This window comes from Ciona intestinalis, unplaced genomic scaffold, assembly GCF_000224145.3.
Source record: "Ciona intestinalis unplaced genomic scaffold, KH HT000184.2, whole genome shotgun sequence".
In the NCBI taxonomy this organism is placed as follows: Eukaryota; Metazoa; Chordata; class Ascidiacea; order Phlebobranchia; family Cionidae; genus Ciona; species Ciona intestinalis.
In genome coordinates this window covers 722,581-746,579 of record NW_004190506.2, presented here as the reverse complement: position 1 = coordinate 746,579, position 23,999 = coordinate 722,581, and the positions used below count along the sequence as shown (strand labels likewise).

The 23,999-nt window shown below is 35.8% G+C and overlaps 4 protein-coding genes across 4 annotated transcripts; 3 read left to right on the top strand and 1 right to left on the bottom strand.

The window, feature by feature from the left end:
* The first annotated feature begins 6 nt into the window (after positions 1 to 6).
* On the top strand, positions 7 to 1,969 carry LOC100184181 (isoamyl acetate-hydrolyzing esterase 1 homolog). The gene is given in 5 exon segments (XM_004227302.4): positions 7 to 744; positions 747 to 820; positions 1,012 to 1,197; positions 1,279 to 1,374; positions 1,538 to 1,969. Coding segments are annotated over 5 exon segments (678 nt in total). The 5' UTR covers positions 7 to 626; the 3' UTR covers positions 1,742 to 1,969.
* On the bottom strand, positions 1,751 to 5,589 carry LOC100186553 (Golgi-associated PDZ and coiled-coil motif-containing protein). The gene is made up of 8 exons (XM_002127183.4): positions 5,187 to 5,589; positions 4,631 to 4,801; positions 4,288 to 4,463; positions 3,828 to 3,984; positions 3,461 to 3,553; positions 3,124 to 3,288; positions 2,592 to 2,755; positions 1,751 to 2,374 (listed from the first exon to the last, which is right to left on the bottom strand). Exons 1-8 carry the CDS (start codon positions 5,403 to 5,405, stop codon positions 2,227 to 2,229), a joined length of 1,293 nt encoding a protein of 430 aa, XP_002127219.1. The 5' UTR covers positions 5,406 to 5,589; the 3' UTR covers positions 1,751 to 2,226.
* Positions 5,590 to 6,321: 732 nt separating this feature from the next.
* Positions 6,322 to 8,761, top strand: LOC100176291 (carbohydrate sulfotransferase 14-like). Its single transcript, XM_026839325.1, has 4 exons — positions 6,322 to 6,411; positions 7,521 to 7,802; positions 8,147 to 8,326; positions 8,531 to 8,761. The coding sequence occupies exons 1-4, from the start codon at positions 6,322 to 6,324 to the stop codon at positions 8,759 to 8,761; spliced, it is 783 nt and encodes a 260-aa protein (XP_026695126.1).
* A 115-nt stretch (positions 8,762 to 8,876) lies between these two features.
* On the top strand, positions 8,877 to 22,333 carry LOC100186507 (protein SMG5-like). The gene is made up of 28 exons (XM_002122491.5): positions 8,877 to 10,269; positions 10,691 to 10,796; positions 10,981 to 11,073; positions 11,363 to 11,492; positions 11,740 to 11,952; positions 12,115 to 12,190; positions 12,301 to 12,466; positions 12,780 to 12,908; positions 12,967 to 13,058; positions 13,333 to 13,422; positions 13,950 to 14,013; positions 14,075 to 14,219; positions 14,507 to 14,609; positions 14,822 to 14,881; positions 14,951 to 15,085; positions 15,404 to 15,636; positions 16,166 to 16,376; positions 16,727 to 16,912; positions 17,182 to 17,271; positions 17,334 to 17,372; positions 17,654 to 17,802; positions 18,100 to 18,255; positions 20,107 to 20,329; positions 20,397 to 20,487; positions 21,379 to 21,465; positions 21,528 to 21,613; positions 21,834 to 21,922; positions 22,099 to 22,333. Exons 2-28 carry the CDS (start codon positions 10,717 to 10,719, stop codon positions 22,159 to 22,161), a joined length of 3,279 nt encoding a protein of 1,092 aa, XP_002122527.1. The 5' UTR covers positions 8,877 to 10,269; positions 10,691 to 10,716; the 3' UTR covers positions 22,162 to 22,333.
* The last annotated feature ends 1,666 nt before the right edge of the window (positions 22,334 to 23,999 follow it).

Here is a 23,999-nt window from a genome sequence, read left to right as displayed (position 1 = left end):
TGACTGGAGAATGTTTAAATATACAGCAGGGCTACTTTTGGCACAAATCTACGTTCTTTAGTACAATCTGCATCGTTTGGATGGAATAAAAAGCTTAAAAGGCGCACTGAATGAACCAAATCTGGTAATTGGTACTCTATTAATAACCTAAAACAAAGCAAGAATATGTTGCCAAACTAATGCTTTTTACCTTTTTCAATTCTACAATTCACTGCAAATACCTACAGACACGGTAACCCTAATTAACTGTTTTGCCAATGTCATAATTTAAATGCCTCACGTTTTCGCTTTATATTCAACATCACGCACTTAACCATATATAGCGTTAATCGCGTACCGCTATGGTATGAAAGTATTATTTTGCGCCCATTCATGCGCTAATATTTGTCGAACTTTCTCTCATGTCTAAGGCTAATCACGGGTCGAATCGGGTGCGAATACTCAAAGTACACATGACGTAGAACTTTAAAGTCCACAGATTGGACATTTGCTTATGCTAAAAGTTGAAGTTTACGATGCAAACATTTCATTACCAAGAAATTTGTAATTAGGCTGTTTATTTCGATTTCAGAAGAAAGAATTTAGAACATTGATATACGACTAGGCCACTTTAGTAAACTGTCAGTATGGGTACCTGGCCGCGCGTTATACTATTCGGAGATTCTTTAACCCAGCATGGTTACGAGGGTTTAGGTTGGGCAGTGCGGATAAGTAGCCTTTTGCAGCGAAAATGTGACGTCATGAACAGGGATATTCTGGTTACAATACTAATTTCGCGGTTAAAGTGCTGGACAAGGCTTTGGATCAATCTCTTTTGCAGGTAAGTGTTGAGTGTTGACACAGATGAAAATTTAAATGTACAATAAATTTACAAGAAATTATAAAGATAAAAACAATATATTGTTATAATATACGATATATTATACACATGACTTTATACACAGATAAAACATTATATTATTATGACTAAGACTATACTGTAGTGTATATAACACACACTTTTTTATTTAGAATGTTGCAGTAATCACCATATTCTTTGGGGCAAATGACGCTAGCTTGGAGGACATGAATAAATGGCAGCATGTTCCATTGAATGATTATGAAGACAACCTGAAGAAAATGATCAAACATTGTGTTGATCATGGTGTTTCTAAAGAAAAAATAATATTTATATCCCCACCACCAGTAGATGAAGCTGTGAGTTCTTTTGTTGTATTGCATTACAGTGTTATTCTGTTAAAAAAGTGTGTATTGATCCTGTTTCACGTTACTTTTCAGTTGTGGTTAATAAAAATGAAGGAAATGGGGTTACCATATGACACATCAGATCGAAAATTGAAAGTGACAGAAAAGTATGCTGAAGTCTGCAAAAAGGTTAAAGTTGTTTCAACTTCAGACCTATATACTATAAATTACAGTAGCCAATAATACTATTTTTAGGCATTGGTACAGCATGGATTCATGGTTCATTACTAACATAAACTTAATGTTTTGCTAATTAAATGTATAGTTGAACGTTTTCTTTCTCTTTTTCTAGGTTGCCAATACGGCTGGCTGCAAATATATTGACTTATGGAGTGCCCTGATGAACACTGCAGACCTAAAGAAATATCTATCTGATGGTTTGCATCTAAATGATACAGGCAGTCTATTATTAGCAGATTGCATTACCCCTGTTATCCAAGAATTGACCAGTCATTTACCTATGCAATTACCTGCTTGGGATGTGTTTGATTTATAGGCGAATAAGTAGTATATGTGAACAGGTTTATTTCTACTTAAAATATTGAAGTAATTCTTGCATATAACCATGCATAACTTACACTACAGCATATGTTCGGTGGTGATATTCGTATATTACTTTCTTGTGGTATAACCATGTATGGTTTAACTTAAAGAAAAGTTCATCCACATATACATACAGTACACTATTGATGAAAACAAAAATAAAAAGCTTAGGTTGTATAGTTTAAATATACCTTTAAAAATAACGATATAAATACAAGTTTTATCATCCAGCACAGATTAACCAGGAAGCAGAATACATAATAAATAAAGTTGTTAAAGAACCTTACGGCATGCTTTTTATGCTGCACCGCTTAAAAGCATTTGTGAAGTTCAAACTGTTTGCGTAGTTGTACAATTATTGCACAATCTAGACTGCCATATTTAACCCCAATGGATTACAAAGGTGGTGTTACAGAAACCAATTTAAAAGGAAGATGATTATCTGCTTCCAGCTTCAGATGAAGGTGGAGGGACTGATGGTGTTGTATAATCACGTATGGATGCCACATCACTAACATCAGATGCTGCTATGGATCCATTATTTGAATTCAAAACCTCACTTTTGGTTGATTGTTGTGAAGTATCTCTGCACAAATAAAGTTTAATTAGGAACTTTGATAAAATAGAAGTCACATTAAAAGTTTTACAAATTGGGATGACATAATACGTTTTACCACCTAAAGTTTACACCATAATTTAGTTTTTTCTTGCTGTTCTATGTCTAAACAAATAAGCTAGGCTAAATTATAACAAGTACAGGATAAACGGTAATGATAAACATTTAAAAACCCCTAATAACTTACAAAACTGTGTCAATGTGTTTGATTACATCTGATGCAGAAGTCTCTGCATTTTCTGCCACAGAGTTTTCATTCTCTCCTGCAACCTCTACTCCATAACTGACATCATCTTCCTCTGTTCCATCATCAGGATTGACATACACAGCTTCCAGGGTTACTGATTCAACCTGTCATAGTTATTGAATAATTAACAATAGTACAGATAAAACTTGGCTGTCAGTTCTTATGTTGGTTATAACTTTAATAGTGATCAGGATTTGTTTATGAAACAGTCACAAATAGGATTGGAAAACCAAAACAAAATTTTAATTTTGCTTGATTTGCTACAAAGTTGATGTGCATAAAATATACACAAATCATTGTGCGCAGTGTGTACACAACAGATGCATTACATCATCTTGCACTCAGTTTTAGACATGACAGTTGGTAATGGTACTGTTGTATTGAGTATTGCCATATCTCATTTGCATTGTAATGGATGCAAATATGGTTTAAACCACAAAATTACATTGACCTATCTGAACAAACATACTACCTGTTGAGATAATGCATCCACAGCATCTTGATGTTTAGCATGGCGTAGGTCCACCCCATTTACAGATAGGATAGCATCCCCTACATACAAACCACCTGTCCTATCTACAATTGCCCCTTCGTGAATTTCAGAAACAAGAATCGGTACTCCATGTTCACGACCGCCCTGTGTTAAGACAAGTTGTAAAGTTCGTGTGTTTTGAGTCCGTACAGTTTGTTAACATAAAATAGCTATTAAGATGTGTGGAAAGCCAATTTTACAGCAGTAATGCAAACATGATTTTTTTATTACACTGAAATAGTTTACGACATTAGTAAATACTGGTTAACATGCTTACAGTGATGGAAATGCCTAATCCTTCTTCATGTGATTTTTGAATTGTAAGTTTCCTCACTTCTCCAACACCATGGTTACTGACTGGAACAGGTTGCTTGAAGAATAAATATGGATTAATAGTTTGTCCACGCAGAATCCCACTATACAGTTACAGCCTACACCTCATAACATAATTTTAATTTATCTTTTCAAAAATGATAGCGCAGATCTTTATGTTTAAAGAACAATTAGAAGGAAATCAGCAGCAAATTACCGGTTGTTAAAACACACTATAAATAAATTGTGTGGGAAAAAATTAAATTAAAAAGCGTGGATGTTACTTGCACCCAACACTAAACAAACAAAGTAGCACTCCAGTACCACAGTACCTGCTGTTTAAGCTGGCTTGGTTGTTTAGTGGCTCCTCTGCATGCACGTATAACTGTTTTGTGTCGATGTAGGTGAATTTCAGCCTCTAATTGATGCCACATCTTCTCAAAGTTAGGAGGTTTAATGTTCCTGCCAAGAAGTTGGATCTGCTGTATTCTGTAATACAAGTGTTGAATAATTTATTAAACAGCTTTCGTTATGCCAAAGTAGAATACATAAACTTATTTACCTGGCCCTATTTCAAGTGTTGCTAAGTTTTAACAAAACTTATAAAAACAAATTTACTACTTGGAAAATAAACAGCATTATCATGACGGTAAAACAAGCAGAAGAAAGTTTACAAAGCTTTAAAAGACCTGTTGTTCTGTAATATAACAAACACAATAAAAGAAGCATGATTGTAGTATACAGGTATTCATTGTGTTAGCAACAGGTATGACTGTGAACAGAAGCTCCCACCTTCCTGCCAGCTCTTTATCCAAATACTTGGCAGCCAATCTTGCGCCATATAATTCGCTTTCCAAAGCTGCAACTTTTTTGGTTATCGCGTAGTTATCTTGTTTCAGATTATTAATTTCTTCTGAATACCTTGCTTCTTTTCTTGCATTCATACGAAATGCCTCTAATTCAGTATCCTATTAAAAAAAAAAAAAAAACTGTTATTTATTTAAACTGTAATTCCTACAAGCACTTATAAAAATAAGAAAAGAAAAAGGTTTAATAAATCTATTTGTGAAAGTGTTAAATAATTTCAGTTTAATTAAAAAAAAACAATTATTTTTTAATAGATTTTCCTACTTACAAGTTTATCAGTGATAGTTTTTGGGTTAAAATTTGCGTCTGCCGATGTCGCCGTGTGTAGTTGAAGTTGTAATGTGTGTAGTTGACGGACGAGGCTTGAAGTTTCAACCTTACTTGCTTCAAAATTTGCTTGTGCAGTAATCAACTCTGTTTTAGTATTCACTGCATCTGCCTGCAACAATTACTCCTGGTTTTAAAATATTGTTGTATCTTGTTTACGGTGTACATAGTAGTAGTACATTAAAATTATAGTTAACAATTATGCAACACCTTTATATCAGTACAGGACTTCGGTACCTGTACATGAAACACAGATTTCTAGACAGTTTCAGTACAAATATTACAGCCCATAAATATGACACAATTGTCTTTATTTTAAATGTTTCGGTTTCAAAATTATCCTCAGACATCAGAGAAGATTATAGATTTAAACAAATGAGTACAGGACTAATTTGAGTAAGAGTGCAATTAGAATGAGTCTTACAAAAAAAAGAAATCGTGCAAATTAGTCAAAAAGTACTCAAATTAAACATAAAAATAAAACATAAATATGCTACCTCCAGTTTTGCATTGGTCTGTGCTGTAGTTTGTGTTTTGTGGCAAAGCTGAGAGAAACATGAACTCAAAGTATTCATCTTTTCACGAGCCTCCACTATAACCTCATCGCTCTCGTCAAATTCTACTTCCCCGAGCAATACATCAAGGTCAACAAACGCTTTATCGAATTCCTTTTCCAATACTTCCAAGCAGTGAAACGTGGCCGCAGTATTAGACATTTTTAAGCACTGTTGTATTGCTGTATACCTACTATATAGCGTCCACGTCACAATACTGACGTATTCTGTGCTTCACCGCATACCTTTTGCATATAACAAAATTATAAATAAATGCACAAAAAGAAACTTCCCACTTCAGCTACAACGGCCAATACACAACATGACGCTTACAGTTACAAGTAATAGTCAATACAACTGTGTTTATTTAAATAAAACGTTTGAAGCCTGGCCACAAATTTCGTGAAACCCGAGTCGTGACGTCACAAAATCCCGACTGGTGTAATTTTTCAAGAGAGCGATGCTTGAAAAACATACTGTACAAAACAAATTGACGAAGCGAATATTTTAGCTTGTATAAGATCGTCTCGCTAGCGAAATAAACACCTTAACACTGTAAGTTAGGAATATTAAATGTTTGTTTTACAAAACAGAGAGAGTAAACTAAGATCTAAAAGTGAATATTTCCTGCCTTTTTCCAAAGCATGTATACTAATTATTATATATGCTTTGCTTTTTCTTACGTTAGAATCAGTCATGCGTACAAATAACATAAAAAGAACTTCTCTCTTATTTTCGCGCTCTCTCTTCTCCATTTCGGCGAGTAAAGCTGTGTTTATAGGCAGAAAACTTTCGGTAAAGTGAAAGTTACTTTTCTGGTAAAGCAGAGAGAGTATTTTAACATACATTCACACCTTTAAGTTATTTTAAATGTGTGTAGATTATTATTGAATCATTTTTAATGTTGTTTTGTTTTCAGAGACTGTTCTCTTTTAATAACATGCGGCGTATGCAGAAGTACTTTCTGTTGCTGTGTACCGTCCCTGTACCAATCCTTTTGTGTATAGCATACAACCCCACATTTTGCTGCAAAGAGGTTGAAAACAAGCCTGAAAAAGGATGGTTTTTCAGCAGAAGTATGGACTCTATTGCTCTTCAATTACATGTCCATAAAGAAGCAGATAATGATAAAAGATTGAGCAATATTTCAAAGTCTGTCGTAAACATGGTATGTTTTTCTACTTTCATATGTTTTTTTAATATAACAAATGTAATAAGTCACACAAGTTTATCATTGCACTAACATAGGGTATCATTATAGGATTATTTTGATTTTTTAACCTTTTTACGAATCTCTAAATATTTTGTTTCTAGGATTCGGGAGTCAATCACAAAGCTGTACGGAGGAGCTTAACTACCATATGTAACCAACGTCATAACTTTCCTTTTACTTTAAATAACCTCACGAAAAAGCAGCGTCATATAACCTTAACCCACTTGATTGTAAATGACAAATATAAGTTTTTATATTGCTACACACCAAAGGTTAGTTATAAAACATTATTTTTATAAAACATTCTACTACCTAGCTAATGTTATTCTCATTATGCAAATGTGTGGCTTTTTTATGTGGTCAGTAAATGTCTGCCTAACGGTATTCCTATTTTTTAAATATTCGAAACGAAAAGGTATTGCATAAACCACTAATTGGGTAAATAGCATCCTTAACACTAACGGTTATTGCAACAAAAATATTGAAGTCACCTGGTCTAATTATCACTTAGCATGCTTGTTAATGGATTGTCACATTTTACAAAATTTAAATAGGTCCACTCTAAATAATAAGCCTACTCTTGTAATAAATAAATATTCAGCCTAGACAAGATGGCAGGTCATATTTAGTGTCAAGTTTGATTTTGTCCGGGGTTAGATTAACATTACGTTGTGTCTGGAGTGGTGGTTTAATGGTTTAGTCGCTTGCATTGTAACCGAACGTTACCGTGTCAATGCTCAACACTGCTAATATTGTCGCGTATGTTTCCTTTGACAAGACACTTAACAAACATTGCTCCAAACCAGTGGTCACTAATAGGTTGTCCAAATTAACAGTCATCTGGAAAAACCAAAAACTGTGAAGTGTCCTGCAAAGTTACAACGGATTTTAACAAAAACCTTTTAAATTACCTTCTTAAGTCCTGGTCATCTACTGCCTAGTGGCCCCATTAGTATTGACTGATGGCCTGCTGAGTATATATTTTTTCACCACATGTTAGTATGTTATCACTCTCTAATCCTGCACTGCATGCATCAATCCTTTAATATTGTATTGAATGCTAGGTGGCATGCTCTAACTGGAAAAAAGTTATAAAGGTGTTGTATGGAGAAGTGGATTCTGCTGACAAAGTGCACCAGCTCGACCATGTGCATGGGTTCAAGTATCTTTCTGATTATAACAGGACTGAAATACAGGAACGACTTGAAACTTATTATAAATTTATGTTCGTTCGAAATCCCGTAGAACGCGCGCTGTCCGTGTATAGGAACAAATTCAATGAAATTGAAGCGTTTCATAAACTTTATGGAAGCAAAATCTCCAGCATGTATCATCAACCAGAACAAGTAAGAAAATTGAAAATTTTAAATGCTAATCTAATCAGCCACCTCAGGCTATAACATGTTACAACTAATACTGTTTAAATAGGCTTTTAGAATATGTAATGTTTATAAAAAGTTTGACGCTAATATTAATTACAATAGAATAAAGATTTGATGGTACGAAAACATAGCAGGCAAAAATCAATTCGAACTAATTTATAACAAAATACATATATTTTGCCTAAATGGCATTGTCAGTCTTTTATTTAAATTGAATGTATTAATTACACCACATTATCATTAGATCAAATTCTACACTGTGTGTAGTGCATAATAATAATATTTGTTGCATATTTTTAAAATTTTAGTACCGTGGAAAATTTCCTGGTGATGATGTTACGTTTGTTGATTTTTTAAAATATATTTCAACTGGTATTGATGAAACTGATATGAATGAACATTGGATGCCAATGTCCACGTTATGTCAGCCTTGTGCAATTTCCTATGATTTTATTGGAACATATAACAACATAGAAGAAGAGGCAGAGGTGAGATCTTTTACACTATAAGACTAATATCACTACACAGTGGCACAGCCAAAGATTTATGAAAAATATTTTTATCTTGTTGCGGTACTGTCTGAAAAAAAAAATATATATATATCTTTTTTCTGAAAAATTGGTTGGAGGAGATTTTTGTCGGTTACGTTTTAAGCACCAGATCCCAACATCATTTGCTTATTTGGTCCTTAGATTGTTCTTCGAGCAATAAACGCCCCAAAAAATCTTCATTTTCCTCACCGTCAGCCTTGGTACAAGCCTACCTCACATAACTACATTCAGCATTACTTCTCGTTGATACAACCTTCACTATTCCGACAATTTGTTGAGAAATACATAACTGATTTCAAAATGTTCTCATATCCCTTGCCAAGCAACCTGACATCAGTTATTAACCATACAGTTTCCAAAAGCCATTACTGATTATAAAATGGAGATAGTATTTCATCTTTTCCATTTGTTTCAAGATTTTTTTGTATTTTTAAATGAACATTCAGCTGTTTAACCCATGAAACATTTATCATAAAAGTTCAATTGGTTCTTTATAGACAAACTTTCATTTATAATGGTACGTTTAGTTACTACATGTTTCAATTTGGTTGTGTGAACTGTGAACCATATTTAAAGTATTTAGTATACTTTTAGTTTTGCACTTTTTAATGGTTATAGCATTTTTTGTGGTAGGGGTTTTGTTGCAAGATAGTAATTTTTGTAAGTAAATCCGTTCTCAATACTGCATGCCTTTGTATGCAAAACACACAAAGATCTGTTTGTCTTTATATACATTTATTCCGAGAATACAGTATTATTTTACAATTCTTTATTCTGTATATATATACATACATGTATAAATGTGTATATACATGTATATATTATTTCCAATTACTTTTTCATTTTCACACACAGCTATGACAACCCCACAATCAGGTTGTATCCCATAATTCACACCTATATTGAGGTCAAGCAAACACAAAATAACAGGATGTCTACAATAGCACCCTATTTTGCAGGATTACTCTGTCTCTGTTTTTTTCAAGAATTCCGTGATTATCATTTTACACAAGAGTTTAATTTTAAAACCTGTTTTTATGTTCTTGGTTATGATACTTAATTCTTTGAAAAGTGTCTAATTTGCTTATTTTTTTATTGTCTTATTGATGACTTAACTTGTTTTTTTTTGTTCATTTATACGACTGCCGAACCGACATAAACTGCTTCACATCAGAACACATCAATGTCCAGCATCATGTGTTTACTTTAGTTTATAAGCTGCCAGTATGTTACATACTTTTGCTGCTGTATTATGCATTCCATATAGCTTTTTCTGTTTTTAAAAAAATCATTGTACAGTAATATGTTGAACGTAATTGTTTTTAACACCTGAAATGATTTCATAGTCAATATCCCGCCATTGCATGTATAAGCTAATTCTTCTTTGTAAAAATCTTTGTCTTTCTTTGTAAAAAGTGTTTAGTATGGTAGAAAAAGACGGGACAACATTCTGTTATCTCGTCCTATTTGGTAGTAAACAAGAAACTTTCAATTTCAAAACTTGACGACTTCCATAGACCATTGTTAATTGTTTTAAACACGATCAAGATTGTTGGATATTATGTGCTAAAGGTGTCCTGTCTTCTTCGCCTTACCACAATATTAGTAGTGTGTTATTCTATTTTTTTCATATTTTACCTCAAGTATTTAAATGCAGCATACAACTTAGAGCAGTCTACAGCTTTTAAAATCAATGTTTACCGAAATGGTACCATTCTGTGTAAAACCTTTTTCTTATTTTATAGAAAATTTTAGTGGTTAGATATAATTTTGGTTAAAAGCAGCTTAAAGTTTTGAACTGCAAGCTTTTGATTTAAACTGAACATGCTACTGTAAAAGAGGTGAATCTATATTTCAATGGAGAAATTATCCTCACACTGGTTAGTGCATTCATTATAGTATATAAGTGGGGTGTTACTTCTTCTACCAGACTTAATGTAAATAATATTTTTAGCAGCGCATCTGGTATAAAACGCAGTGTATTTAAAAAATTCTATTGAAAATCTTGCGGGATGACATTCAAAACGTTGGAAATACACTTCGTTTTTTGACCAAATGAGCCACTAAAAGTTTTTTAATTGAGTGGTTATTAAATAAAATATTGTACTGATTACTTGATTAGGTTTGGTTTCCTTTAAATTTTTTATACAGTGGTTATTCAAATAGTTGCAATCATAGGATTGTGATAGAAAATATGGCTTTTGGACAATCAAAAGCTTTTCTACTATTTATTCATGACCTAATGTAAAAATATATAGTAAATTTTACACCAACAATTTTTTTTTTTAATTTCTAATTTAGGTGACGAAAAGTGCTGAGTCGTGGCGATGTCCCACACTGATGATTACTCAGCAAAACACACGGTGTCGCCAGAGGTCAAAAGTATCTCTGCTAAACGACTGTACCGGTAAGTCTTTTAAAAACTTGTTTTCCTTATAGATAGGTCTTTGTCAAGGACTTGAGATTTAGGCCTTCCTCTCACTACCCTCAACACCCAGGGTTTTTGGAGGTTTTAAGATAACCCTATAGTATTTTTTTATTTGGCTCTTCTATTGAATTCTAATTTAATCAAGTTTAACTTTTTATTTCAGTCGAGTTGTAGAATGTGTTCGAAAACTGGACCTTGGGCGTCAACACAGAAGAAGTTTGATCAGTCTTTTTCACCCTGAACAAGTGAAATTAAGGTTTGAACTATTTTAAGTTATTAACACTACATTCCATTACTTCCAGGCATAAATACCCTGATAAAGTCTTGTCAAATGGCAGATGTATGCTGGAATAAATTTACAGTTTTTATTCTGGACAGGCCAAAAAAATCTATAACAACCATAATAACATTATAATTTCAGTTTACAATTTTGTTTCACTACTTTCACATACACTTGTCCTGCTGCAACCAGAGGTGTTAAAACACATTTTAAGTATTTACAAGTATTCCATAACATTTGTAAACTATCTTTATTTTTGTTTCAGGCACAAATTACGAGAAGCATGCGAGAGATTAATGTTCACGTATTCCAGTGATTATGGAAGGAAAGCCGAGGAATTGTTATGGAGGAAAGTGTATTATGATGTCATACATGCTGTTAAAAGTGGAAGAAAGGTGACTATGATGTCATAACCTGTTTTAGCATCTGTTAACGTTAAAATTATTTTAAAAGAATTTATTTAAAACAATCAGGTGTGTATTATAGTAATAAAATTCAAATTACATAACATTAAAAAAAAGTCCTAAACCTACAGAAAGTTAAACTATAGAAAGTCTAAAAAGTTGGGTGTTCCTTACTTTACAGAAGCTTAGCCGTCACTCAAACTTTTTTTTCCTAAGTCTAACTTATTATTTTGCTCAGTTTCAGTCGAATGCTCCAGGAGCATTACAGCAGCATCATCTGCAACCTCATTTTCGTCAATTCCTCTACTCTGCTGTTGGTTATTATCATTATCTTCTGCTACGTCTGCAATCCAAGGTGAAGACAGATTTGGTTTGTATAGATCTTCCTCTTGCTGATAAACCTCTTCAGAGAACTACAAGAAGGAAAAATGAAGAGGATGCTAAAACTCAGGTAATTATAAACAAATAAGTGAAATTTATTTTGTCTCTTCGGTCCCGATAACTAAGAACAAAGTTTACTTCTGCTAGCAAATATAATATATATATGTAAGAACCAAAAAAATCTATTTCATTATTTTTAGATTTTTTAAATGAGCAAAAATACTGTATTTAGGATACAGAAGAGAAGGAGATTGAATTGTGGGTGAAAGCAACAAGTTATAAGATACTGGTGTGCCTTGGTGATCTGAGTGAGTATCAGTTTAAATGCAATAACATGAAAATAATTTATAAATATTGTAAAAATAGTCAACAAAATAGTCATATGGTGGTTCAGTTTTTTCAATCCCTTTTTTCTCAGGTCGTTATCAGATGGAATTTGGAGGTTTAAAATCGCGTCCGAACAGATTCTATCAACTTGCCTTGCTCACTAAGCCTGGAATGGGAATGCCACATAATCAGTTAGCTACGTTGGCTGGCCATCAGTCTTGGTGGGGCCTGACTGCAACTTACCATTACTGCCGATCGTAAGTTGATTATCTGTATTATTGAATATTATACCGCTGTTACTTAACTTTTTACTATATTAGGTGCAACAACCACCCTTTTTAACTGACACTATATCCCACAGTTTTTATCCGTAGCATATTTTAACGACTGTCGATTTGCTGTACATTTCCTTTTCTTCGTTATTTAAATAACATGATCTTCCCTATTGTTTTAAGAGAAGACATAAAAAAATTATATTATGTTATATTCACTGACTTTTGTGACATGACTTAACCCTTTACTCTATTCATTGAGCATTAAACTTTTAATTCTATAACTTAACCATTTCAGGCTTTACGCTGAGCAAAGCTTTGGAGGGGCTGAGGGAAACTTGCAGAAACTTTTGGATCGAAATAAGAAGTTGTTTTACCAGCTACCAACTGATGCTTTGGATGGAATTGTCTCCACCAAAGTTTACAGGTACTTTGGGATTTTATGACAAAATCTTTTGTGTATAAAATGTACTTTTTTACAACAGAAAAGAACACACAAGGATATTCATCATTTCATTTCTTTACCTGTGTGACTTACTCAGACCGAAAACTTACTCAACAGATGTGGAAATATCAGGTAATCATAAACTTCATCCACATAGTCTAATTCTGCTCTATATTATAGGTGTAGCAACCACGCTTTTACTTTCAATTGAATGTAAATATGTTTTTAACTGTAAGCGTGTTTTAACAACTTGTTTTGTCACTCCAGCCCGTATTTTCTTTTAATCTTTTTAATCTTTTTTACTGTAATCGAAGAAATAAATAAAACCATTATACTATTTACTATTATAATGGTATTATATAAATACCACACGAAGGCATACCAACTAATATATTTATTTGTCCAGGTCTTTGCAAAAGATTAATCGATGCCCTACATGTTTGTCTCAACAATATGAACTTGGAAACTGACTTTATTGAAGAGGATTTATTTGAAGGTGATTTTAGTGTTGAATATATACAGAACATTCAGTAGTAAAGTCTTGTCCTATGACAGTAGAAATATTTGAAAAACGTTTTTTTTATAGTTTTTTACATTATGCCTGGTAGCATAAGTAAGAGAATATACAGAACTCTTTCATTTGAATCGAAAGTTGTTTTATTTGAGATTCTCTGTAATGGGATGTGTGTATTGAGATAATTTAATTGTAGCAACATTGGATGGTATACTTAAGGGAATAGAATGTGGTTTGTAATCTAGTTATTAAATGTAAAGGTATAACTTGCCAACATTTATTTATGACTGAGTAAGTAGTTCTTGCATAAAGTTCAACTTTTTGCTCTGCAAATTACTGGGCCTAATTTAATTATAGAGGCATTATGCTTATACTATAAAAGGATACAGTTTTCATATATATATTTATGTCATGCTGTTTTTCCTCATGTAAGTGGCTGTTGGGTAATATGGTACATTATATTTTTATACAGCATTACCTATTAATAGTAACATTGTATTTTCATACAGCATTACCAAATGGTGACATTGGCCAAGGGCTGGGCTCCAGCAAACAAAAATCAGGAGACAATAGGTACGACTATGTTACCTGCTGAAAAAATATTCAACTAAATTTTAAACTTTTTTTACCCCAGACACTCCAACAAGTCCGGCACATCAGTTAATGTTGTAGCAAAGGCAGCTGATCACAGGAAACAACAGAATTTACAACACCGTTTAAATGGGGACATTGTGTTTAAAATCTGTGTGTTGTGTTTGATGAATGTACATGATCTTCAGGTAAAACAAATTGGTTGTTAATTACTGTGTTTAGCTGAGTTAGTTATTACCCTGAAAATAAAAAACTGTATGTTTCCTTTAGTTTTTTATAATAATTTTAAGTGCAGTAACAGTGTGTCTTTTTAATTCTTGCTGTACTGTTCTATATACCAATGAACCAGTCACTATTTTATGAGGAAATACCATGTTATTGTTGTTTATTAAACTGTAAACGGTCCTCGTCAAATATAACATTGTGACAGCGAATGCTGAGATCTAATATTCCTACTAACCACTGCTTACCACAGGCTTGCAGATCTAATAGATCTTCAGCAGCAATAGCGTTTGCTTTAGCTTTCTTTTCTCATGTTCTTGGACATGTCTGCCAACAAATAACAAGTGATATAAAAGGTAGGGCAGTACTATATCTATTAAGATTCCCAATTTTTTCTTGTACGCAACTAAATTTTTACTCACTTTACGTTCAAATGTTAAGCAGTTCTATTCTATGTGGGTGTCAATGGCCTGAAATTCATTTCAGATTTACCCGATTTTCAATAGTTGGACATTATTAACGCACATTTTTACTACGTTATTCAATAATTCAAGTGTTTGTTCATTAGAAACCGAAAAACAGAAAAGTGAAAACCTTCCAAATGGTTGCACCGACACCCAGGCTGATGGTAAGAAATTGTTTCTAGAATTTACTATATCTCAAAACCCAAAATAATAAAAAATTTGTTTTCCTGCAGGTGACCACTGGTCTGCGGCACCGAAGAGCAAGAAGAACAAATCCCGAATGTTGACCAGGAGAAGAAGAAGAGTCTCGGGAGCGGAGGATGGTAATCTGAGTGAAGGAGAAGACTCGATCGCAGCAGGAGATCATGGTATTTATCTTCAACCAAAATATTATTTTTATTATTATTTTAACTGAATGTGCACTCCACTTTTTACAGTATGTGTGGCTTGTTTTTAGCACCCATTTTTTGCTACATTTATATAAATTTGTTTGCTATTTATCTAAGCTGCAACAAAGGAAATGAAATTGGGCCTCATACACAATACTTTTATTACCATTTGGTGGATCAGAAAATAAACTCATTTTACTTACATTAAAATATATAACATGTAGTTTGTAGAAGGTTCCAACCCACCTTTTATTTGTAATTTGTCTTTGATGATAAAAACATCATCTTTTCCTCCAGCATCCGATTCTGATCCGATTGATTCAAGTTCCGAGGATGACTCCTCCTATACCAGCTCCAGTGGATCCGGGACTCGATTGAGTCAGGAGGACCTTTCCTCACAAGATGAGGAAGATCAGTTTAAAACAGATGAGAACAAGGTTCGCGGAAGAAGTGAGAAAATAGAGGTTCAACCTCCACAGCCAACTCTGGCAGTTGCAAGTTTACAAGATCTTTCAAACAAAATGTTTCAGGTGAAAAGAAAATGTTTTGTAACATAGTTTGCATTTTCGTAAAAATAAATGTTTTTGAAGATATTTTTACCTGAAAATATGAATTATACTCCTAAGTGTGCTATAATGTAGCATTATGCTTTAATTAGCTCTTCAGCAATTTTTATTAATTTTCTGCCATCATTTGTCTGCCCATTTTTCAGCATTCCCTTCTGTCTCATCAAATAGCAGACGAAACATTAGTAGTTAGTACAGTATAATTCAAGATTTTACCATGACATCACAGCAGTTTTATATATCTGTTACACTATTATCACATTTTTGTAACATATATTTATATTTTGATTAAGTTGTTTTTAAAATTTGGACCATATTTAGGCTTTTATTTAATCATTTCAACCCCACTATGAAACAATAGTACAATATAATTCATCATTTTACCATAACAACTTTTACTACCTGTTGTATTATTATCAAATTACTTTTATTTGCGTTTAGCTTTATTTTAAATATCTTTTCAACCAAACTAATGTTAGAATTCCCTTCACAGCCAACCAACCGCCATAAGATAACACTCGCCCCTTCATTCTTACAACACCTCACTCCAGCAACCCCTGCTATTAAACCAACCCCACCCGTTGAGGTAACCCAACCAAAGATAAATGAGATAATAAATGAAGAAATCAAAGTTGAAACAGGAAGTAACGATATTCAAGATGATTCTATAACCGACAAACCAGAAGTAATGGATTCTAATGAAGGTAAAGTTCATCTATACTCGCTATTCACGCATTTTACTACATTATTTTTTAAAGGTTGGATGATTATTTAATCTATTCCTATTTTTTGTAAAAAATTTTCTGGGCCAGTGGTTAGGCACTTGCATTGCAACCGAAGTATACCTGGTTTAATGCTCAATGTTAATACTACTGATGGTTTGTGTAACCTTGGGCAAAACACTTAACAGACATTGCTCCAACCCAGTGGTCACTAATTGCTTGTAGAACCCACAGAAAGCCACCCTGTATGACTTCACAATGGAATAATATTCCTGGACTAGTGTTTTGGTTGTATTATTAAATTTCCACTTTCATCTATTTTTTCCCTACAGGGTTTCGAATCTTACAAGTGATGTCACAATACCATTGTCTTACCTCTGTGCTCAAACTGCTTGCTGATTGGCTGTCAGCAAATGAGGGTGTAGTGGGGGCGTGTGCCAAGAGCTCTCGTGCTTTATGGAACCGATTAGTTCAATTAGTGGAAGTTTTACCCACAGAAAAACTAATGTTACAAATTGGTGAGTTCAAACAGTTATATCAAAGCAATGTTTCAATGTTAATCCTAAATATTGATCTGACTCGAACTTGATGTGAATTATATGAAGTGTACACTTGACAAAGAGCACATGAGTGCATTTAATGATTAATAATCAAATGTTTGATTAGCAATTAGAGTTATAATGGTAGCTTGACATAAACCTACAACACATTAATTCTATTTTATCTTCACTTACTTTTTATCATAGATTATAAATAAATACCCACCAACTCAAGTTATTTATTTTAGATGAGCTTCAAAATGACAAGATATCAAATAATTTTCTTATGCAAGTTATTGACACCTCAAGTCCAACAGAAAGTAAACCTGTTGAAAATGGTAAGAACTTAACATGTTTCGACAACAACTGTATTCTTTAATCATTATTTTCATCTTTTCAGGCAAAACTGATGAAACTGAACCTGCTCGAAAAGAGAAAGGTAAATCGAAATACTCTCAACTTATTTTCATTTTGTATTTAAAATCTGTTTACTTATTTTTTATAATTTTTACAATTTAAACGACCCCTTAACACAAAAAAGTGTTTCCCCTCATTTAATTACAGATTTTTTGAAGTCAGTTTTTTATAAATAATTATTTTTTTTATAAATTTTTTTTATAAATAATTATTTTTATTTAAACTGCATTTCGCCACCCACCGCTACATACTGTTTTTTATTCTTGCTTCTTAACATTTTAACATTTCCTCGTTACTTCCCAGCCCCCTACCCCAAACCCAGCCCATGGAGACAGACCATACCCCTTCCTGAAGATTACGTAATAGCAAAGATGAATGCTATAAAGGATCCAAGCTCCAAGTCATTCATAGACACAACTTTACCCTATCAAAGTCTTACCAATTTACAGCAGGTAAGCTTGCTTTTTGTTATATTTATGATTATTTATTTTGTTCCATTGTTATCTGGGTAAAATCTGGCTTTATGTTTTTAAACTAAAGTATTTATATTTTTTTAAGAACATGTCAAATAGGCAAGCTTTTATCAATTAATACCTGTTTATAAGAAGTATGAAACATTACATTTTTAATCCAATCTTTTTTTGTTACAAATAAAAGTAATACCTTTGAGCTTTTTTAATATGATTATAAAGCAGACTTTAACCATCAATGCTACTATTTTTATATCTATTAAAATTTTTTTTTTTTAGTGCATGATTCGTACATGCCGATTACGTCACTTATGTCGCACCCTCGCTTCTATGGATGACGTTGAAGTTGACGTCATCAACTCTGACGTCACGATCGGCGACGAGCATTTCGCTGCCCCTGAGGAGGAAACGGTTGACCCCCAGATGGAGCTAGAGGTGCGTGACTTTTGAATACACAAATATTCTCTGGAAAGTGGATTCTACGTAACGACATTTGGCGCGCGATATTCGGGAAAACAAACATGACGTCACACATAAGAATCCTAAAAACAGGGCGCAATCGTCAATAGATTTTAATATCCCTCCCCCAATATTTGCACCGGCAACAACTACCAGGAACCGCCTGTGGTAAATACGGAGCGCATGTGTTTGCCGAGCAATGTGTGCACTTACACAACATAACCGCATGAGTGCAGAGGTTTCCCAGATGCTATTACCTGTACGTTGTTGTCGCCTCGCTATATCGCATACCCGGATTCTATTTAACGCCTTGTGACCAGGATACCTGGCTTGAGCTATTCTGCGCCTTTTAGTTTAATTGCTTTGTTTTCCGAGCAATCCCCCGAGACTTAACAAACACGGGCGATGTCCTACGAAGTTAGTTCACAAATATTGACTGACTGGCGTAATGCTTTCCCTCCGTACCGCGCCCGGGCTGTACTAGTGTGAAGGGCTGCCCGTTATGAACATGGCTTAGTTTACCCAACAATATTTACTTACCGTCGAATACATGAGCCATATCACCCACATACGTTGCGCGAATTTGCTTCTTTTATTATGAAATTTTGTTACACCGTAAATCACAAAGAAAAAGTAACTCTAACTGACAAATGGTTAAATTTAAAAATCTACAGTATTTCTTATGAAGTAAAAGATACGTGAATGCGGTATAAAATGTTCTGCTATCTCATGTTAAACTATACGAGATAAATATCGCCAGAAACATCAGACTTCTTTCCAGTTTCCAGCTGCTGATGTTTACAGACAGATATCAATGTTGTTCCATTGCCAGCCATCCCAGGCCAACGATAACGAATCACTTAACAAGCTCCAATATACATGTTCGTTACGAATAGCAGCTCAGTTTAGTCCCTAATGTACAACATATATGTAGCAGGATATTTACTTACACGAAACCGACCCCAAGGTTCAGTGACTCGCAAATATTTATTTTGTGTAGCATTCGAACCTACTGCGTTCGCCGAGTCATTGCGAAACATAATTTGTCATTAGTTTGCTTAAACCTTCGGTACAAGGCCATACACACATACCCTCTGTTCCATACTACGTGTATGCACCGCGACGGTAAACAACATTGATACCCAACGCTACCACACTGGGTGATAATCGATCTAGTTTCGCCCTTACTTGTTTACCTTGCAAGCTTAGTGTGCCATCAGTAGCCAATTTATCAATGCCACAGATTGGTTAATCATACAACTCAAACATTACACTTGTTAGCTGCCTGTGGCTTCTTGTTTAATGGCCTTCTAACATATCCGCAATACATGTCGAACACGGGAGTATGGAGTCGGAACTACAAGCTTATAAATGCGATGTTTGCGCTTGTATATTTACAAATCCTTTCCGTAGTTTAAAACTTTACATATAATGGTAATCTGATCTTGTAGGCTGTTAATGGGTTTAATTAAAACACAATCACTATAACCGACGCATGCTACTGATTATGTACCAATCAACGTATGCCACGTCTACGGTACACCTATATATAACAATAACATACGGTACTGTGTGGGAAGAAGGATACCGTTGGCACATGTATTCCACGTTTTTTTGTCATGCTTTTAACAAATTAAAACTCTGGTTTAGAAACGTGAGGAAATGGTTATATAATTCTGTAAATATTATTTGTTTACCATCTCAAATGCGACGATAAAGGAGAATGAAATCATGGACCATCTTACCCCAACCTACTATATATCACAATACAGGCTGTTGAATTAATGGTTCACCTATATAACAAATACATAATACATTGTTACACAGGCTGTAGAAGCAATGCGTAAAGCGCGTATGATGAAAGACATGGCGGCATCGAGACTCCGAAACGAAGTTCAACTTCTAGAAACTTCTCTCGGTGCTCCCAAGTCACGTGACTCTGCACTCTGTCTCTACCTAGTGGTTGATACGTCATCAATGTCACTGGAACTCCCCCACATACGTCGTCTTGTCGCCAGCGGTCGATTTCTGGTCGTGATTCCAAAAACAGGTGACGTCATCGTGGATTACGTCATCATACATCATAGTGCTCTTTTTAACGTGTATATTATGTTCAGTTATCGATGGCTTGGACGCGATAAAGAAGGAATCCCAGGGCGCGCGAGACGCGATACGTTATCTGGAGAGCGAATTAAAGAAAGGTAACCGGTAAGTGAACCGATGTTGTGTTTATTATTCTGCGGCCGATACGAGGCGCTGGTTTATATTTAGATTATCGCTCGTTTCTCGCGCTGTTTCCGTCCCCGACCTTTCATTCCAATAACTGATTAGTCACGGTGCTCGATCATCGTCCAACTTGGTTTCGCACCCGCGGCTCATGGCCTCGATGCGGTGCGGTCACACCGGAACAAATAAGCGATAATCTGCGGCTAATCGAGCGAACAGCGTCCCGCCAGATGCGAGTTGTTTACCGTCGGTGCAATCTTGCTGCCCACACTGTCTTCCGTCACCGCATTGGCTGTTTTAGAAAGGAGCCGCCTCCCTTGTTCGTTTATATCCAACTCAATTTTGAGACATGTTTTTCGCAACCAACAGGGACGCTATCGTAACCGCTATCTACGATGGCCGTTCGCCGCCGCCGCAACCCCGCACGGTTCCCATTTAGTCGCTCGTTTTTCACCACTTGTTTAGACCACACACTCGTCTCCTTATCTCTCGCCCTGTGTTTGTTTTCCATCTTGCTCGGACGGTAATATGTTGTCCCACGCAGGGGAACGACCGTAATCCGAGTATTGATCCGTAAAAAGCACTCGCTCGCCCGCGCAACCACCTCTAGCCGGTAATTTGTTGCAAATCCCTAAAACCGTTGATTACTGTGAGCGCACCGGCACACCGAATTACCGTTTAATGAGCCGTGCCCTCCGACTCGCAGACAACACAGTAGCGCAACAATGGCTCTTAACAACGAGTAAATTCCAAGCCTATACAGCATAATATTGTGTTAGAAGACTTCTGCGAGTCGCATTAAGTCGAATAACGCTGCTCAAATCTACCTATTGAGTCATCTCGATTGCGATAACACTTAATTGCTATTCGCAGGTTCATCCGGGCGCAAAGTAAAGACGAGCAAGTGCCTGGTGTGGATGGGGAGCCGCCCAAGCTTCGTCGTGACGACGTTGACGCATGGTAGGTCAACAGAGACTGCTGGTGTAAAAAACGACATCGATTATACAATTTATCTTTTCCAGGCGTTTCTACCGCATCGTGGAATGCTGTCGTTTTCTTATCCAAGCCGAAGCAAGGAAGTCAGGCACTGAAGAAAAAGATCACGGCGGTAATAGGATTTACTCAGTCCCGGCCATTATACTTAAAAACGGCTACAAAACAGTCATCTAAAAAAAATACTCACAACGTAACATACATGGTAACTTGTAACCTGGCACGAGTGTTTGAAACTGAGCAACCGTGTTATAACGACTGTCGTGTTCCGGTCACGCTAGGATAAATCAAGTTACATTTATTTTTACATTTAACTTTATTCCAATTCTTTCCAGATCTTGTGACCATTTTAACATGCAGTAGGGAGCAGCCAACGCCTCGAAAATCGACCGCCATTGCCGCTGCCAAAGCACATGGCATACAGGTGCTTATACATCTCAATCAACTATACATGTGCTTATACCTACACTATTCAAGTTTTAACTTACGTGCGTTATCTTTCCCGGTATGCTAATCTATACAAATGACTCTATACGCGGATAACTCTTAGCTCTAAATTAACACCGCCCGTATCATGTTTAACCTAATACCAACTGACAGGTGAAAAGCGCCACCGTCTTCAGCAAATCTCGAGCGAAAGCCTCAAACCATCCTCAACATTGAAACCGACACGTTAAAGAGAGGAACTTTACCGCCACACTTCTAGTAACAGGACCCCTCATTACAAAAGAGAATCTTACACTTTCGGATTTTTTAATTTTTCCTGCTGATTTTAGCGAACAATTTCCACACGCGAGAATATAATAAAGATTAATCAATGAGTTGCATCCTTTAATAATGGAGATCAGTAATTATTGGTAATATCCCGAACCGACCAGTTGCTTCCGTTCTTGTTTATCAAGGGGTATTACGTTGCAAATTTTACAAACAGCATATAATGTATGGGTCTAGTTAGAAAAAAACTGACTGTATGTTTCAATTGAAATTAGCTCCATAGAAAAGCAGCGTGTGAAGTTTCAATATATAGTGTATATGGTCAGCTTATAGAAACTGTTTCAACGTTGTTTTGCGGGGTATTCAGGTTTTTGCATTCAACGTTGAATCAGCTACAGACCGTCACAGCATCCTACTCATATCACGTATACCCGCTTACCGAACTATCGGGCTGTGATCCAGATTATTGCTGTCATGAACACGCGACGGCCCTGACAGGTTTACTCGTTCATTTATTTGCTGTAAGAATTTAGAATCCGGATGCTATAGTTCAATGCGCGCCAATCGATCTCGGTATTGGATGCTTTTGCCAGGTTTTGTTGGTTTAAACAGCCCGTGACGCAGCGGTCAGGTCACAACGATCCGATACGGGTAACACAAAGGGCCGTATTAGCGCGGACGGCGTGGATTCGAAGTCTTCACGATGCAACGCGTTGTTCTTCGCGACTATCTTCAACAGCTGGCGGGCACTTCCTCGCATCTCGCGCAGTTAACAATTAACGAATGAGAACTGACCTACGAGCGCTACATTGTTTTCAGGCAACCCGCTGATTGCTTCTTCGGAGAAATGGGGCAGAAACGGCTTGCCAATCACCGGTCCAGGCGCACAAAGCGCAGGCTCGCTTGATGGAATGTTAATAATCATTACACGCCGACAACCCTTCTGTAATCCAGTGGTTATTGAATCAACCCGTATCGGCGCGGTCGCCTCCCAGTTCGTTGTTGGCTAATCAAGCCCTTGGGCCGCTTCACTCAGAGAGAATTTTAAGCGGCCGTTTGAAATTACAGCGCCATGCTCGAATTTCCTCACATTCGTCATCACCGCCGTTTCACCTGTCAGTTTAAACGACGCGAAACGGAGGCAACAGGAAAGCCTAACCGCCTGCCTCGTTTCAAAATGGTCGGTTTCGTATGGCGTGTTGGATAGACGACACTTTAATATGTTAAGATTAAAGGCCCGTTGACAGTGACGCTTTTGTAGGATATAACAAATGACGCATTCGTCTACCCAACGTTCTAAAATGTTTTTCTTTACAAAATGTGCGTAAACCCTACCAGTCATGATGTTACGCTTGTGTAGATAATTGTGTCTCGCCGTATTTGGCACAACTGCCACTCCTAATTTCACGAACTGCGAAACAAAGCGCAGATTGCTGTTTCCCCGAGTCTCCCTGCGGCTACGCCAACGCAGTCAATACCGACCGATCCGAGCTCCACGTGGAGTTGATTGACAGCGCGCTGCGGCCAAAGCAGCCGCCCGATGATTAGTCTGGAGCGATTCTCCACGTGGAGCACTAAACCACAGAATTTAAAGAAACGAAAGAGCGGAGAGCGCGGTGGCGAAACGCCTCGTGTTAGGTTTGCGGTGCGAGGGAGAAGGCGGCATTATTTAGGATAAACCTAAACGTACAGACAAGCCAACGTTTCAAGCTTTAGTAGTAATGTAGTAAGGTATATAGATTAGTTTTGAATGTTGACTGGTTACAGCCAAAGGTTTATACAGGTTT